Raw genomic sequence first — 17285 nt, 5'->3', positions numbered from 1 at the left:
TCTCTAATTTCGAACTGGATACGCATGGCAAAGTGTATTAATTAAGCGCATCGTTGGACGGGACGCGCGTAATTGGGACATCTTTGGCGCATCGGAATTTTTCGCTTGAATTTCTTCGACGAGATCGACCTTGCGCAAAAGTGCGGATAGGGAAAGCAACGCGCGATGATTCAAAGTCAAGCATTTTCGTCGCACCGAATTTCTTCATTCACCTGGTTCTCGAAACGAGAGATTTTCGAGGCCGTAGGCTTTCTTTTCCTATCGGAAATACTAGCAAAGCATCGAATAGAACGAATCGATGAGACGAACGACGTTCGAGCGAGGGATAAAGCGAACCGTTTGAAAATCCTATTCTATTATCTAAAGTACACAGAGGATACGTTCCGTGATACGAAGGAGGATCGGTGCGATCAAAAGCAATCGAGAGATGCGAGAAGAATAGGAGAGAAAAAGCGAAAGATAGGGGAGGAAGTAGGATAATAATCGGTAACATGGCCAATGTCGCGACCCCGATGCTCGATCAGGCCGATCATCTGCGACGAGGGGAAGGAAAAGAAAAAAACGCGGCCGATAAGAGGGCGAACGTGGTAATGTCCGTAAACGGGACAAAACACCGCCCACGAGTAGCCGTGCGAGTAGGCAAAGTCACGCGACTTTGTTCTAAGGAGGGAACGGTGTGGCAGCGAGTAGCGCGATTAAACGGTCGTAGAACGTAGAGAACGTAGGTCGTAGATCGATTCGACGTAATGGAGAAAAATTATGGAAAACACGTAAAGAAGATGGATGACTAGGAGGGAGGATCGGTCTGGGTGTTCTGGTTCGAAAGAGCGTGTATCGCGTTCGTTTCAGTGTGCATACCGCGTTTGCGTTAGAAACAGTGTACATACCGAGGGCATCAGCTGATCGGTAGACCTCACCCGGGTCACCTTGTTCCTGTAGATCACTCTCTTGACCAGCTTTTCCATCGGTTTGTTCCACTTCATGAAGCTCACGTAAGCCAAGTAGAATCCAAAGAGTACGAGGGCCTCGTACCAGTAAATATAATTATCACGGAAGAAATAGATCAGGGTGAGCAGACTGGCGCTATAAAAGGTGCAGTCGCGAAATAGAGGCCACCATGTGAGGGAGAGCACGGTATGCGAGAATACAGCGCACATGCCGATCACGAAAAGAATATTGAAGACGGCCGAACCGACGATGGTGCCGATACCGACATCGTCGAACGACACGAACACGCCGATTATCGATGTGAAGAGTTCCGGGGCTGAACCGCCGGCCGCCATGAAAGTAGCACCTGCAACGTCGTCGGCGATCTCCAGTTTCTCGATAATCACGTCCAAAGACGGCACGAAGAACTCGTCGCAAACGATCGCCAACGCGACAAACATGTACACCACACCGGCTACGTGAAGTAGCACGGCACCGTGTCGCCGTTGATAGAGGGTGAAAAGATCTTCGGGAAACAGAGGCGCCTTCTCCTCGGTCATGTTACCGCCGACCTTCTTATGATGGTGATGATGGATGGTACTGTTGTATCCGTCGTCCGCGTGTACATCAAACTCATCGTAGTTACCGTTCGTTAAGACGGTACCATTCACCGTGTGCACGTAGAAGGGCGTAGTTGTCGTGCTGGTGCTCGTCTGCAGAATGATCGGATTGTTCGGTGCTGGCCTGTGTCCTTCGGTTGGCGCGGGACCGATCGCTAGGGTAAGTAGAACCGAGGCCAGTACCGCAACCGCGAATCGGCGCCTCCTTCTCCAACATGTACGTCGATCGCCGCCTGTCACGATCATCGTCGTCGGTGGTGTTGCTGGTGCTGATATCTTGCACCCTCGAGGACGTTCGCCGTCGTTAGCGAGTCCACCGTCCTCCTCCTCCTTCTCCTCCTTCGTCTTCTTCTTCTCCGTCCACCTCCTCCTCCTCTCCTCCGTCCTCCACCACCTCTCTGGCCTCCGCCGCCGCCGCCTCCTCCACCACCACCACCACCTCCTCCGCCGGCACCACCTCCACCTCCTCCACCACCTTCTTCTGCGTGTCGTATCGTGTCGCGGCGCGGAGGGTGTACGCCAGCAGAGGTACCCTACTAAGGCTGGGTCATGTTGAAACACCGAGGAGCTGCTCTCGCATGCTCCTCCACCTTCGATGGCTCCCTCCGACGAGTGGACCTACCTTTTACTTTTCCTTTTTCCTCTTTGTTATTCCACCTTTTCCTTGTTCTCTCTACCACGGGTAGAACCGGCGCTCCGTCTTTCCTTTCTTCGCTTCTTCGTTGCTTTCTTCTCTGTACGGCTCTTCCGTTGCTTCCACGAGCAACGCTTCACAGCTTCTCTTCCAGTTTGTCTTCGCGCAGTCTCTGTTTCCGTTCTCTTCCTTTCGCTCTTCTTCTCTTTTCCCCTCGTCTCTTTCCACCTTATTTACGTACAACAGAAACGCGTTCGTCGTGCGTTTCGCAAACAATGACACTGGTTAACGTCCACGACGCACATGACATAATAACGAAGAAACGTTCGCGACGCGTTCCACGAATTCTAATAAACTCTATCGGTATGACTAACGTAGATATTGTCGTTTACGCGAAGAGTCACACTCTCTAGCCTTCGACGCGAACGATGTCACCGGATATCTCCTGTTTCTCCTTCTCCTCCTCTTCTTCCTGCTTCCCGGCGGCGTTGTCGCCGTCACTATCTTCGTCGTCGCCGTCGTTGCCGTCACTAACTTCGTCCTCGTCGTCGTTGTTACCACCGCCGTCGTCGCCGTCGTCGTCGTCGTCGTCGTCGTCGCCGTCGTCGTCGTCGTCGTCGCCGTCGTCGCCGTCGTCGTCGTCGTCGTCGTCGTCGTCGCCGCCGTCGTCGTCGTCGTCGTCGTCGTCGTCGCCGTCGTGGTCGCTAGGATGCGGTAGATGGTGCATATAACTCTGGATGGATATACAGGAGCAGCAGAACGGCGCCCCCGCCGCGATGCCCGCTCGCTGCACACTGGAACAACCCTGTTCCGTTCCGTTCCTCTCTCTCTCTCTCGATTTTCTCCCTGTCCCCTTCCCACCTTTACCACCGCCTTGCTACGTAACCCTCTTTATCCCGCCCTCCGCCGCTATCGGCTCTCTCTTCGCCCTTCTCCTATACTCGTCTCCTTCTCGCTTTACGCTGTCCCTCGAACCGTATCTCTTTCCCTCTCGTTTCTTCCTTTGCGTTTCCACGACGTGGCTGCTCGCATCAGCTTCTTCCATCTCCTTCATCGACATTGGACATCCTCCATCCTTCTCGCCACCCTGCGACCGCTCTCTTTCCTCGTCGTTCCAATCTCCGTCCCTCTCTGTTTTTCGCCCTGTCATCGTGCCTCTTCGCTTTCGACCAGAGCACACCGGATCGTATCTTCTCTCTCGTTCTACATCCTATACCCCACCCTGTGCCAGTCTCGTTTCCACCAACGTAGCGTATCCCGCTTCTACTTCGGCGACGGTACCCCTCGTTCTTCTCCTTTGCACGCGTTCCCATCGTCCTCTTTCTCTACTTCTTCTGTCTCTTTCGTCGCTGCTTTTCGGCTGCTCGTTCCTTTCTCTTCCACCCTCTCTCCTTTCTCCGCGGACAGCGGCACCAGCCACCCCCAGATATTCGCCGTTGCACTCGCCGCTACCCTACACCCTGCTTTCCTCTTCGTTGCTCTCGAAATTCCTCCCCATCCGCGGCACGCGCTGGTGGTAGATCGTAGAGGTGGGAGACTGCGCACGTGTAAGCTCGAGTAACGTACGTGTACGTTGGTCGGTAAAACGTGTAGGTGTGCGCGAGCGCAACCCTCGCTGGGCCTCCCGCTCGATATCGGAGAGTCGACTCTACGACTACCCTACGAATCCACATATACCGGGTGTCGGCTCGGTCACTCTGCTCGCGAACGTGTTTTCCTTGCACCTCACTCGATGGCCCACTCCCTACTTCCAGTCACGGCTCTGGCAACGGGTAGCTAGCTAATCGCGAGAACCCGACGTTCCGTCGGCTGCAAGGAATCTCGTTGATGAATTACAGTGTGGTGAAACGACGCGCGTATCGCCACTCGGAGAAATCATTGACCGTGTTTCTGTATCAGAGCCGATCAAAGCCAGCTGTTGAAATTTTAGACGATAAACCATTTTCCAAAGCGTATTCACCTTTAACGGCGATTGTAGGTCGAAGCAAAGGGAATGGAAGTAGGCCGAGGGTTCGGAACGTTCCGCGAAAGAATCGTTCCCACGGAACCTGTATGTTTTCTAAACAGGACAGCGTTCAACCTTCATCCGTGCGATGCTGTCGCAACGGTACGAGCAAAGCGACGTCTAATGTCCAAACTTTGCACGATACATCGAGCACCGGGTCTCTCGAGCGATTTCGCGTTAAAGATCTGTTGTACTTGCGAGCGAAAGACGTCCGAGATCTATTTTTCGTAGCAACTTTCTAACATCGCCCATCGATGTTCGTAATAAACGGGAAGATATCTGGAAATGTAAAATACGTCCGTTAAACTGTAAGCAATGAGCCTGTCGCGTGATAATTGCTAGTCACCGCGGTTGCTATTATGCGCGTTCGCATCGAGTGGCTTAACGTATGTAATTCGACGAGTTCCCCAACGACGACGAGTTTCGCGTAAAGTTAGGAATCGTAGAAATTGTTGGAAATACAGCATGCCGGTCACATTTCCTCGTCAGCCTTACCGAAATGAAATCACGTCGTGTACATTCTTCTTCTGGTTTCTCGTTATCTTCAAAACCGACTCAAAAAGGAGGACTATGCAGGGTAGCGGGATATTTTGATCGACGTATGGTTCGTGGTCGAAGGATAATAGAAAATTCGTAACTAGCACGCACGGAGTAATCTTATGGTTGTGTTCACGATTTCTTAGACACTCGACTCGCGGCCCTTTTCTTTAATCTCGTCGCGAAAGAAGAATCAAGAGAAAATGAGAGGGTACGCGCGACTATTGCTTGATGCAAAGCTCGTGACGAAGCACGTGCAACTATGTACCGTGATGCGCAAATTGTTCGCTTGCTTCTTTTCTGTGGCCGACGTAGCTTCGCCGGTTTGGTGTCCTTCTTAAAAGCCAGCTCGTTATCTCCCAGAGGTCGTTACAATTATCAGCGGGTGACGAGTAACGCCGCGACCGGAGACTTTCGCCTCGTTTCACCTTTCCGCGACTTCCGCTTTTGCTGCTAGCCGACACGCGAGAGGAAATTCTCCGAGAAAAAGCTATGTTGCTCGATTTTAAACGAAATCCGCTCGCTGCGGACGACGACGTGCTCTTCTTCGCTTCGCGGCCTCCGAATTTTGACGATCATTTAGCGAAATCTCGCTTTACCTTGCACGGTTATCGCCTGTTCCGCGTCAAGTATCAACGTCTTGTTCTCGCGTTAAATAAAAAGTTTCCTCGCGGATCGATAAATACGATCGAGCGTAGTGAACAATTTTCAATATTCGAAAAAACGGATGGTTTCAAGGTGGCTGCGATCTTGTCAGCTCCAAAGACGATAGGACGAACCGGAAGACAAGCGAACGATTACTGGCCGTGGAAAAAATGTATCCGCTCAATTTTCCAGTTCAATGGAGTAAAAGTCTGAAACCGAGCCACCGGTGCTTTTGTGCCAGACATCTAGCTACACGGAAATACGTCGCCTCTAATACGATAGCATCGATTCGGACCGACTTAGAGACATTCTTCAAATGCATTAACATAACATGAATTTTCGTTATCGTACTCGATATACGGCGTCGTTACGTCATACAGTGGCAGGACGAACGGGATAGAAGAGAGAAGGGGCAGAGGGGCAGAAAGAGAGAGAACCAGGCCTTAAAATATTACATCGAGATTGAAGGGAGAAAGCACTCTTGTCGGAAAATAACGAGCAGATAATGACGGCCGACAGAATGCGGGAAATTATTACAGCTAAGTGTATCATTCTGCCGGCTTCGTGTAATTATTATGCTAGCCACCGCGACGAGATTCATCGGGCAAGTGCCATAGAAGTAACGACATTTGTTCACCGGCGCTTTAGTCGCGAAGCCGAAATGCGCGTATCGCGTTTATTCCTCGTTGCCGATTCAAAAGTTTCACGCTTTTTTCACTTTGTTTAAAGGGGCGGAGGATGGCGATGTCTCCTTTCGCGTGAGCGTTGACCACGGGTCGGTCGGCTTTAGCATTTCGCTAGGTCTATCCTCCGATATCGACCACCGAGGAAACAGACGCTCGTCAAGTTCGTCAGCTGGTGACGAGCGGAAACTCGGCTATCGCGAAATTCTTTCTCGCGAGATCGCACGAATCCTCGCTGTGTCCCGTGACAAGAATAGTCGATCGACCTGCCTCTCTCTCACGATCGTTTAATCTACTGTCGATCGGAGATAATGGCAATTACCGGAACACAGGTAGGAAAATAGAAAAACAAGAAGTCGGTGATCCAATTACGGAACGCATCGGAGACAGGTTCCCCGGGCTTGTCGTCGATGAGAGGGAACTCGTGTACAGGGTGTACACGGAATGTGTACAAAGGACCAGCTGGTATCCACAGATTAGATATATACGCTACACTACCCTCGAAAGTTTCGACGTCTCTCCGGTCGAAAGGTGGAACCACCCCCATTATCGAACGTCCTGCTACGAACAGCAGTGTCGCCGCCGATTTATCCCCACGCTGCACGCGGCCTCCGAGGAGTTTCGAAACGCCTCTGCCACCGACGAATTCCAAAGAATATTCACCGGAGGGTTCGTCGTTTGCATCGTGCGTCGACTACGTCGCGAGTACGGTCTCGCGCTTTGCTTCTTATTCCCCGAGTCCAGGACGATCGGTCATCCTTGATTACGTAATGCAGCGTCCTAGAAAAGCCGGGAGACCGTCGTGCGACCGATAACAAACGCTGACCCAAATACGTTCCCGCCAAACTACCGTAAATCGTGCTGCCACGATCTAAGGTAGCAGCCAACTTCGTTCCACCCATCCCGCTAGCTCTTCTTAACATTTTTCACCGATTCGTTCTTCCCTTTTTGTCTTCCTATCATACCCCTTCCGTTCCCTTTCTAACTCTGTCTCGATGTTGCTGTCTCTGCCGCGCTCTTTCCATCAACCTAGCTAACGTTTTCCCCTCTTAAGTCGAAACGAAACGATCCCTTTTGTTGCCGCAGGAAGAAAGGGAGGAAGAGAAGGGAAAAAAGAAGCAGATCGTATTGGCCTTGCGCGGCTGTACGCGCGATTAGTCGAATTTTTCAGTTCCAGATACAGGCTTCCAGGCACATAGCGCTGGCTCCGTTCCGAGTTTTTAGCGGCGTGTACACGATTCTGTGTGCACTCGCGTTCAGCACAGACAAGCTCGTGTCTACACACGTGTAACGCAGAGAGGATGCGTTCGTGTGCAAACGAGGAGGAGTAGTGTGCGAGTGACGTGGCGCGGGCGCATCGACTTGGACGAGCTGAGCGCACGCGCCTCCAAATCGTCGCACGGAACATCCTCTCTTTCGTGGTCACACACGTCTCTCTGGTCACTGGCTGTACCGTTGGTCTGCACGAGCCGCGAGCTCGATCGTACCCTTAGCCAAACCAGCTTGAAGGGATGCCAGTCGAATCGTCGCCTATGTCCACGCGTATGCAACACGTTACCTGTCCGCGAATAACATCGTACGCGAAGCTCCGCTGAACCGCGACGAGACCGATAATTTCAAACGTTTCGGTTTATAATTCGCGCGCAATTAGTTGCATTTGGTTTAATTACAAGTCGACTTTAAATTTAACATCTTTTTTTGTCGCAAATTGCGCAAATATTTCGAACGAATTACGTTTTTGTAGTACGATGAAATATCTATTTTACGTGAATATCTCTAAACAAGAAAAACGGATTATCGACACTGATTGTGAGTCGATGTGCCTGTCCGCGTGCACACACTCGCACACGCGAGTTTTACGTGGGCGTAAAATTGGCCCAGAGGCACGCATGCGTCCGTGCTGCACCATAAACGTTTCTCCATTCGATTTTTGTCGAACAGCTTCCAGTTTTTGATTATAGACGGAACAAATGCGAGTAAGAGGCACGTTCGCGTTGTTCGATTACTCGCGGAAAGTAAATTAATCGCATATTATGTTTCCCTAAACGCAGAGTATGCCTCGAATCGTCTTGGTTGTGCCGCAAACGACGATCCTGAATCAACGCAACATGATTTATGAAAAAGCTAAATATCTGCGATAAGCGGTTATATCCGCGTAATTTTCCCTTTGTCCGTCGATCGTTATCGTGTGCTAATGGAGTTCTATTTGCGGCAAAGATGTCGTGAAACACGCTCGACCATTCGACATCTATCTTTCTCTTAACGCATGCGACCTAGTCGCAAGATAATTTTCTCGTATTTTGCACGATAACACGTAGACGCATTATGGTTTTACATGTCCGAGTTGCGGTGCATCGTAAAAGTTATCTGGTAATTGCGAATCGACCTTTTCCTCCTTTAAGAATAGTCGTAATACGCGCAACTACCGACATAAGATGTACTTTTGGTTCTGTTGAAGATACACGCATATTAAACCTGCCAGATTATGGGACTCGGTGTTCCGTTTCCTACTTAATCACGCAGCCAGTAATTAACTATGATTTCTAGAATGAAACATATATCGCAAATACAACTCTAGAATATCGTAGCATTATCCGAATAGTGTAGTAACGTTCTACTTTGAAATCGCGAGGAGTTAACAAGTTAACTTTCACTCGTATCTCTGAATACTTTAACGTAATAAAAAATGTAACAAGTTACCGTTATTAATAACGTAATTGATATATGGGACTTTGCGTTTGGCGTTCTGAAATACCGGCCTCGAGAAAAATCGAAGAATCTCCCACGCCCTCTGCGATTTGCAACGGCGAATATAAAAATGATATCATCGAACGATATCACCGAGACTATGGACATTAAATTATTGTCGGCGTTCGTTGTACCTCGTCGGTGTATGTATACGTGTACGTACGTCACGCTACAGAGCATCAATCGTGTTTTAAAAGAACGAAACGAATGCCGAGCTTTCCATCGAACGGTAACAGCACAGCTGAAAGCGAAGCGAGTTATCAGTCGACGTTGAACGCGAACGATACTACAGACGATACCGTTGTCTCGGGACATTCGGTGTAGATACACTGGGTTTGCCAGCGGTCGTAAACGTGAAAATTGACGATGGCAAAGTGAAATACTCGTACGAATGTAAACCGACATAAACAAACGACAGTTTCGAATGTTCGTTTTCGTAACGACGAGGGAGAGACGATCTACGAGTTACTTTGCACAAAAGGCAACGTCTGGAAAATCAATAGATGGTAGTACTCGTTGAATGTCGAAGAGAGGTGTTCGATCGGTGGTGCCACCTTCGGTGCTCGTGTTTTAGATTAATTTAGATGATATTGGTAAAAAGGGAACTCTTATTAAAAAAGAAAAAATAGATATTACACGATAATTATACGAACGTGACGGCAATGGGAAAAATCTCTTTCAATTACGAATTATTACAAATGACGTAGAATTGCGCCGAATGCGACGTTAAATAACGTAACTGGCAGGTAGGATTTATTTGAACGGTCCGAGAAAATATACAAAGGAGCGGAGAATGGAGTACGGAGTAACGAACTCGACGGACCCGACAAAACTCGCCAACGAGCGGCGGTTTATTAAGTTCGTCTTAATAAACCGCGATGGAGGTACACATAATTACGAAACTCTGGTTTCAGAACTAGCAGACTTCCCGTTAATTACCTGGTATTCGCAGACGCAACAGAAAACAGAATTTGTGGAGCTCGCGCGACAATTTCTGCCACGGAAGAAGATGGCGAAGATACGGAGGAAATGAAAGCGATGATAAAGATTTACGCTGCATTTTACGGGAATTAAGGGGACATAAGAGAAAGAGAAGACGAGGAACGGGTAAACCGAAATAAAGTTCGAACTGCTGCGAAGCTGATCCTCGGTGAAGCTGCGGCGAGAAAACAGGAGAAGCAGGAGGGAGGAAGGGAGGAAGGGCGGATGGGAGAAAGCAGAGGCGTTTAAAAAGGGAGAAGATTGGTAGAAGGGAGCCAGGGAATTATGTGTATTCTCGGAATGATTCATAAATAGTTTATTTTCGTACCGGGTACCGGAGAATCGTTAGTTACGAGGCGAGGTTACCGTCTCCATGTGGCGCCGTACGTTTCTTCGTGTGCGCCATATGCGTGCAACGCGACCAGGAACTGCACCAACGCGGATCAATCCGATATCCAATATTATGCACCGTATTTTTTTCCGAAATCCCTCTGCATAAATATAGATATGGAGGAGAAAATAAAATATAAGCGAGCAGAGGCGTTGAACCGCCAGCAACGTTCGTTCACCGTTGATACTTTTAAAAGAATATATAGGGGGATGTACATGGGGAGGTATAGTAAGTTTCGCTGTTTGAAAGATCAAGATCGGCGGCTGCTTAGCTACCTTCCACAGGGAGCAACTTGGAAATTTCTCTGGAGTTTGTTATCCTTTTAAGACAGCGAAATGGAAATGAAACGACGAAAGCCGAACGAATACGCGTTCGACTTATGTCGTTGTTGTTGTTGTTGTTGTTGGTAGATAACCGTCGAATAATCGATACATGGTTAAACAAATCGTCGAGGATGAATGGTTGTCGAACAAGGCGCAAAGAGAGTAAAAAATAAAGCCGAAAGCCAGATTAACGCTACAAAACAGCGGCCAAGTAATAAATTTCGTTCATCGGCTGCGGAACAGACGATATCTTCCGTAATTCCACGCACATATTAAACGAACGGTTATATCGATAATCGTATTAGCGATATATTATGGTCTCGTTAACGACCGCTCTCAAGCGGATCGGATAATATTAACTGTTCTTCTTGCATTCCGGTTTGTCGATCGATTAATCATCCGGTTCGATTCTTCTGGAATCGCGATTAATTAATTACTTTGCATCGTCTGATCCGCGGTACGCGCATAGGCATTCGCGATCGGTGGAAAAATGCGAAACACTTGTTGCCTGCAAGTTCGAGGAGAGAAGTGGAATTTTTTGACGCGTCGAATTTTCAAAGGGGAAACTACTTGCTCGCTTCCTTTCCTCGACCGTTCCCTCGAAAATCGAATAAGCAACGTTTTTACAGAGTGCCAGGCAGTCGAAGAATTTCAGCTGGCGCGTGGATCAACGCGCGACCAAAGAAACTGGAACGAGTGTAATTTGCATATTTTCCGAATGCACAAACAACTCGGTCAGGTGACACGTAGCGAAATTTTATATTTCAGTCGCGATAAAGGGCGAAGAGAGGTAAGAGAGGTTTGGTAGTAGGGACAGGGACGATTTTCAGCTTCGTCGAAATTCCATGACGTTAAAATATTTAAAAGGCAACGTAAGTTTTCTAATTATACCCAAAGAAGGTTTACTCTTTCGTTGGTATAACCGGCCAGGGGACAGATTTACGCATACGAGAGGAGAATTTCCTCCTATTTTTTCCGTTGGTTCCGCGCGTGTACTCGCCGCCTGTAGTATTTTCCGGGCTACAATTATGCGCAATTTATGACGGTCAACAACGAAATAGTTTCAGAAAACGTTGCTCAAGGTCTTGAAATTACGACTGTACTAGCTTTAGTAAAATAGCGGCGGTAAACGGGTGGCCGAAGGGACGAAGCGGGTAGGAAGGAGCAAAAGAGATACGGAAAGAAAAGAACGAGGGTACCGGTAGCGTACGAGCATTGTTCAATTTTACAAACTCGTGCCGCTGTTAACGAATCGAATAAAATAAAAAGCAGAAAAGTTGAAAGCAACACGGCCGTAGTTTTTCGATAAAACAAAGGCACAAGTACCCACCGACGAGAGAAAAATATTTTCAATTACGCGTTCTCTAATTATAACTAGTAAAAGCGACGATTGGAATGAAAGTAGTCGTTTCGAGGCAAGTATTCCTTCCGTGAATATTTACCGATCCTAAGTTTTCTCTTTTCCTATCCTCGTCGAAGAAAAATTGAACACGAGACTTGATTAATGGCATATAAACGATAAAAAAAAGAAAGGAGAAAAAACTTATCGTCTATTTCTCCCTGTCGAAGGCATTCTTTTTTCCCTTTGTCACGTTCTAAATAAATTAAGCGCGTTACGATAATCGATACGAAGCAGATCCGTTGTCTTAAACGCTAGTTACTCGTAACGCATCGCATCGTATCTTATAATATCGTATCGTATCGTATCATTGTCATTGCATCGACGACGTGTCACGTAATACTGCAAACGCAGGTGTACGCGATACTCGTACTTCCGTATGCGGTTACGACTGTTCAAAACTAACGTACGAATCTACGCGTGAGGCAACAGTTTACTACTCTGCTAGTAGCTCGCGGTTCAGTAACCAACTTCCATTCCCGTTTTCTAACATAGACGCTCTCCTCGTGATTCTATCAAAATTATTAGCGAGAACTACTCGACAAATCTAGTCCTTGCTCTCCTTCTCTCGGTTTCTTCGAAACTCGAAGCACAAAACAGCGAGAATAAACGCAGCCAGCTGTAATCTCGGAATTATAACTTCTTTGCGGCCTCGTGATATCGCGATATTAAGAACCGCATAAAGTTTCGATCACACGGTACCACTCGAACAGCCACTTCTGGCGTCGGCTTTTCCCTCTTCGCCTCCCACTCTTTTCTTTTCATCGCGGCGAATGCTCGAGACGCGCAATAAACCAGACAGTAATTGAATCGGTCACACAAGAAACCCCTGGTGTCTAATTTTCTCAGCACAGCCAGCTAACTAAGGATCTTTCTTTCGTGAGAATACGCGTTTCAAAAGACGAACAAGCGTCTAGCGACTTCGTCGCGTCTACGACAGGTTGAACGCTAACGTACATCGAAATGGCTCAACCTTTGCTCGTTCGATCGGAAACTTTCCGAGCAAGCGTGTAAAGATCAACGAAGAAAGAGAACGTTTCCTTTCGATATCGAACGAAGCAACGATTGTCGACGCAGTTAGACGAACAATTAGCAATCGACACGAAACGGTGTGTGACGAATCGTGCACGCGTGCTCCCTTCCATCGTGCTCGAAATTTGTTTATCGACCCGTGCCTCCGCGAGGGTCGAACCCGCTCTCCATAGTTCGTGCGTCCGACCGGACTTCTCCAGACATTACTTTCTAACGCGCGGAGCCGAGGGTCGCGCTGCGAAACCGCGAAATATTTATAAACTCTTCCTTTCTTTGGACGTGAGGTCGACGTACAAACCGGTCGCAAGTGTCGGCGGTGCCGCACACGCGTACGTCCCACGCGGATATGTTTACGCCGGCATTAAAGTTGCCAAAAGACTCGGCCCGACGAACGGGGAATCGCATTAGCATCATCCTGGACCAAGTGTTTGCACTTGGAGACGTTGGAATCTTCGCGATCATTGCCGGTGCAACAAGAGAAAACCGAGCGACGAGACGAAAGAAAAAGTAGCGGGCGTTCAGCCCGAGCAAAAAACACAGCGAGACACTCTTCGACGGAGTCCGCGCGCGAGCGTCCGCGCGTATTACTTCAAAGGTGTGGAACGCGGTCGATAATTTCTTCGATTCGAATGCGAGAGACCGCTTTCGGGCAGATTGGTTTCGGGTGGAAATGGCAATGACGTTTAACAGGGTGAAATCGAAGGTTGGTCGAAGGGTGGAAGTCACGTTGGAATTCGCAAGCGGAGCGTTGCGTTAAACGTAACTAGAATCGTATAAAATAGATAAAACGGAGCAACGAAAGAACCGTTGCGCCATGAAATAAGAAGAGTTCCGACAAGCACGGCGTGGCGCGACGCGGGCGCGCCGAAGTCGTATCGCATCGCGGAACGTATTCCGTGTTCGGTGCATCGGTTTGTATTGCCTTGTTCGAGACGATGCATCCCCCGGGGCGAGTCAATTTCAGAATGAGAGAACGAAAATATCTGTTCTTCCGTATAGCAAGAAACTAGGAGGAGAAGCTCGGTATATAAATCAACCCGTTATGTACTTGGCTGACAACATAAGGAGATCTGTTTGCGCGACGAAAGTTTCGCGAAGAAGACCAGTCGATACTTGCTCGCTGCGAATCGTAAGAAAAGCAAAGAGTATCGACAAGAGAAATCGGTAGATGCGTGACGAACGTCGCAAACTATGCCTGCTGATGAGCAGATTTTCAGCCACGTGGCCGTGTCACGTCCGAGTAGCATGTTATAGGCACGAACGTGGCTCGGTCATATTCGAAATTGCCAAATATTTGCAAATCGCTTTGTTTCATACGCGATGTGTTAATTACGGCTCGCTACAACTACCCCGGAACGCATTTAATAGCGCTCGTTAATTTTCCGAAAAACAAGCCGTCGAGCGACTATACTCGTACTTTCAATCTGCGTGTCGAGAGATGAATATTTGAAATGCCACGAACGATCCAGCGTATTGTCAATGTATTTGCTGCACGGCCGTGATTCATACGGAAATACGACGAAATTCCATCGATCGATGTACCAATAGATACGCAATAAATGCAGCTTGCAACGGCTTGCATTTTGAAAACATTTACGCTTTACGAGTTACGATTGCCATTCGACCGAATTTTTAACGAGGGCACACGTTCGCGAACGTTCCGTGTAATTTACCGATATCGTATTACAGGAGTATGTAACGATTCGTGAAACGTGTAGATGCTGCGGAAGGGAGTGGAAAGGGAGGAACTAGCAACCTCTATTTTACGACAGAGCGATCTCGCAACTCGAAGAATTCGATTCGGCGGAATATGATCGCGAAGAGAAACGGATAAACGCATTTCGAGTAGTATAATAGGCTCGTTTGAACCCGCAGACGATTCGCTACAAACAATTTGCCTGAAATTGCCGTACGTGCGCGATTCGTGAAGATAAGCACTCGAGAGAACGGAAACGGCCCTCTTGAGAACGCGAACGAGCATCATCTCGGTAGCTCGCTCTGGTCTTACAAAAATTTCCCTCCGCGTTACTTCGTACACTCGTAAAGTCACGCCGAGTGGGAGTCTCGAAATTCGTGGCCTTCTTAGCCTGGTAATCGTCGAATTATCTCGCGATCCAAAAGCGATGGCAACTTGATTTATTCCATATCTTCTTCGTCTTCTACCCACCCTTAAATCGAGACTCTGCCATCGTGTCAGAAAAATATCATATAGAGCTTCGCCGATTTGCCTCTTCCTCTCTTAGCCACTCTCTTTCCATTCGAACCGTGTCCGTTATCGTTAAATGCCCGCGGAGAGTACGATTAACCACCGGCGCTGAGTAAAAGAGAAAATAAAAAGGAATCGCGATTGTTTCGTGGCGCGAGTCAAAGGGAATAGGTAAATGTAATTGGAAAAAACGTGGATGCACGTCGCCAAGTGAACGCAGATCGTCGTCGTCGTCGCCTGTGTCCCTTTCTTTCCGACTCGCTCTTCGACTATTAATCTTCGGGCCGGAGGAGGAAAACGGCATAAATTTTGAAATAGTAGAAATTCATGGACGACCTTTTCAGAAAAAAGTACCGCCGGTATTCGGTGTAACGCGGCTAAAAATTCCAGCTGCCTTTGAACCCGAGATAAACGCGTCTTTCTACAAAGAGAAATCCTAAAAGTTAGCAGCATCCCTATCTACCTCGTAGTTCGGCTTGCCACCGCCGCTACCTCCAACCCTCCTCCTACCACCATCGTCGCTATCTACTAGGAAAGTGGTAGACGGAGAAAGAGACGAGACAGGGAGATGAACGAGGGAAAGAAAAACGAACGAGGAAAAGAGAAGAACAGGGAATGAAGAAATTGAGAGAAAACCAGGAAACAAGAGGAAGAACGGGAAAAGGAAGCAAAGAGAGAAACGTAACGACACAAGCAAGAAGAAAAAGATGAGAACGATGCGGGAAAATGAGACACGTAAGAAAATAAAGAGGGAAGGAGAAAAAGAAGGAAAAAGGAGCGAAAAATTGGCCGAAGAGAGGCAAAGAGGGTAGAGGCGGAGCTCGACTCGATTCCAATATGCGATAAATCTCGCGTAGCTGCGAATTCCATTCTATGGAATTAATTTCAAGACTTAGAAATTTCAAAGACTCGAGTAACCTCTTTGTTTGGAAAAAAATACTTGGAATGTCGAAAGTTTGCCACGAACCAACCAAACGGTAACAATTTTAACGTAAATTCGACGTGCCTGCGTTGCGGTATCTTTGTACCGTAACGTGCGAAAGATCTACCTTTCGGGTCTGCGATACTTTCCGAGCACTACGGTCCTTTAACGTTGCCAAATTCGTCAACGCATCTAAAATGCCTGGCGACGCTCTCAAAGTCGCGTTAATGCCGGATCTTTGTGTATCGTTAAGCAAATTGCTTAAAAATTCGCGACAGAAGGGATCGAATACCTATCGCACGGGAGGAGGAAATGTCAAGCAGACGCGACTGAGAAGATTGAGAAGGAAGAAGGGAGAAAGAGAGAGAAGGAAAGGAGAGCCGGGGTGCCGGAACGAGCGGGGCCGACCCTGCGCGCAGCCTCCCCAGTCCACCCCGAAGATTCAGTCGTCGTGCGGCAGAGGAGGACCGAGGAACGCCCGGTCGAAGCACGCTGCTCTTCTCTCGATTCGTCTCACTTGCAACCCTCTCTGTTCCTCCGTTGGTCGGTCGGACGCACGCTCGTTGCCTCCCTTCGGTCGGTACGGTGCGTGCTACGGCTACGAGTGAAAACGGAGCTACGAGGACGCTTGCTGGCGTTTCGGTATATCCAACGAAACTGTTGCGACCAATACGGTAAAATCCCGACAACAACCGGAACATTCGGAAGAGAAACGATCGAAACATCGAAACTCCACGTCACCGCAATGTACGAAGCTCGATCCTCTGCGTGAATTCTACAACCGTACGAACATCGACGCCGGTCTAGGCTAGTCAACCTGTCTCCTCCGAATCTTTGCTTGCCTGTACCGTTTCTCTGTGTTCTTCTCTCTCTTTCTCTCTCTCTCTCTCTTTTTCTCTCTCTCTCTCTCTCGCTTTCGCGACACCGTGAAAGGCGAAGGGTGGGTAGTGATATTGCATGCCGCGATACTGGACACAGTGGTGGTAGTGTTTCTAGTGGTGGTGGTGGTGGTGGTGGTGGTGGTAGTAGTGATGATGATAGTGGTGGTGGCGGCGGCGGCAGTGATACCAGGGATGCTGGTGGTAGTGACGGTTTAAATTTCAGCCGCGTGCTCGGGTTCACGTACGTGAGCCATTACACGGATCCACGGACTTTCTCGCCAACCGAGTAGGATATACGAGCGCCAGTCACGGTTCGCGGATGCAAATTTCGGTCCAGCTCCTCGAGGTGCT

General features: G+C 48.5%; 2 protein-coding genes across 13 annotated transcripts in view; one reads left to right on the top strand and one right to left on the bottom strand.

The window, feature by feature from the left end:
* Nucleotides 1-1940, bottom strand: part of LOC132910456 (sodium/potassium/calcium exchanger Nckx30C) — a 51863-nt gene extending 49923 nt beyond the window's left edge. Inside the window, exon 1 of one of the 2 annotated variants that reach the window (XM_060966169.1) lies at nt 888-1940. In XM_060966169.1, coding sequence (XP_060822152.1) covers nt 888-1793 — 906 coding nt within the window. In that variant the 5' untranslated portion in view covers nt 1794-1940. The remainder of the gene's footprint in view (nt 1-887) is intronic. The other variant, XM_060966170.1, reaches the window with a different exon arrangement.
* A 14547-nt stretch (nt 1941-16487) lies between these two features.
* Nucleotides 16488-17285, top strand: part of LOC132910451 (chondroitin sulfate proteoglycan 4) — a 33676-nt gene continuing 32878 nt past the window's right edge. For 4 of the 11 annotated variants that reach the window (XM_060966158.1, XM_060966148.1, XM_060966150.1 and 1 more), the window contains exon 1: nt 16488-16800. The gene's annotated coding sequence lies outside the window, so the exon portion shown is untranslated. The other 7 variants (XM_060966152.1, XM_060966154.1, XM_060966151.1 and 4 more) reach the window with 4 other exon arrangements.

The sequence above is a fragment of the Bombus pascuorum genome, chromosome 9 (assembly GCF_905332965.1).
Source record: "Bombus pascuorum chromosome 9, iyBomPasc1.1, whole genome shotgun sequence".
Taxonomy (NCBI): Eukaryota; Metazoa; Arthropoda; class Insecta; order Hymenoptera; family Apidae; genus Bombus; species Bombus pascuorum.
This window is presented reverse-complemented; position numbering and strand designations above follow the sequence as displayed.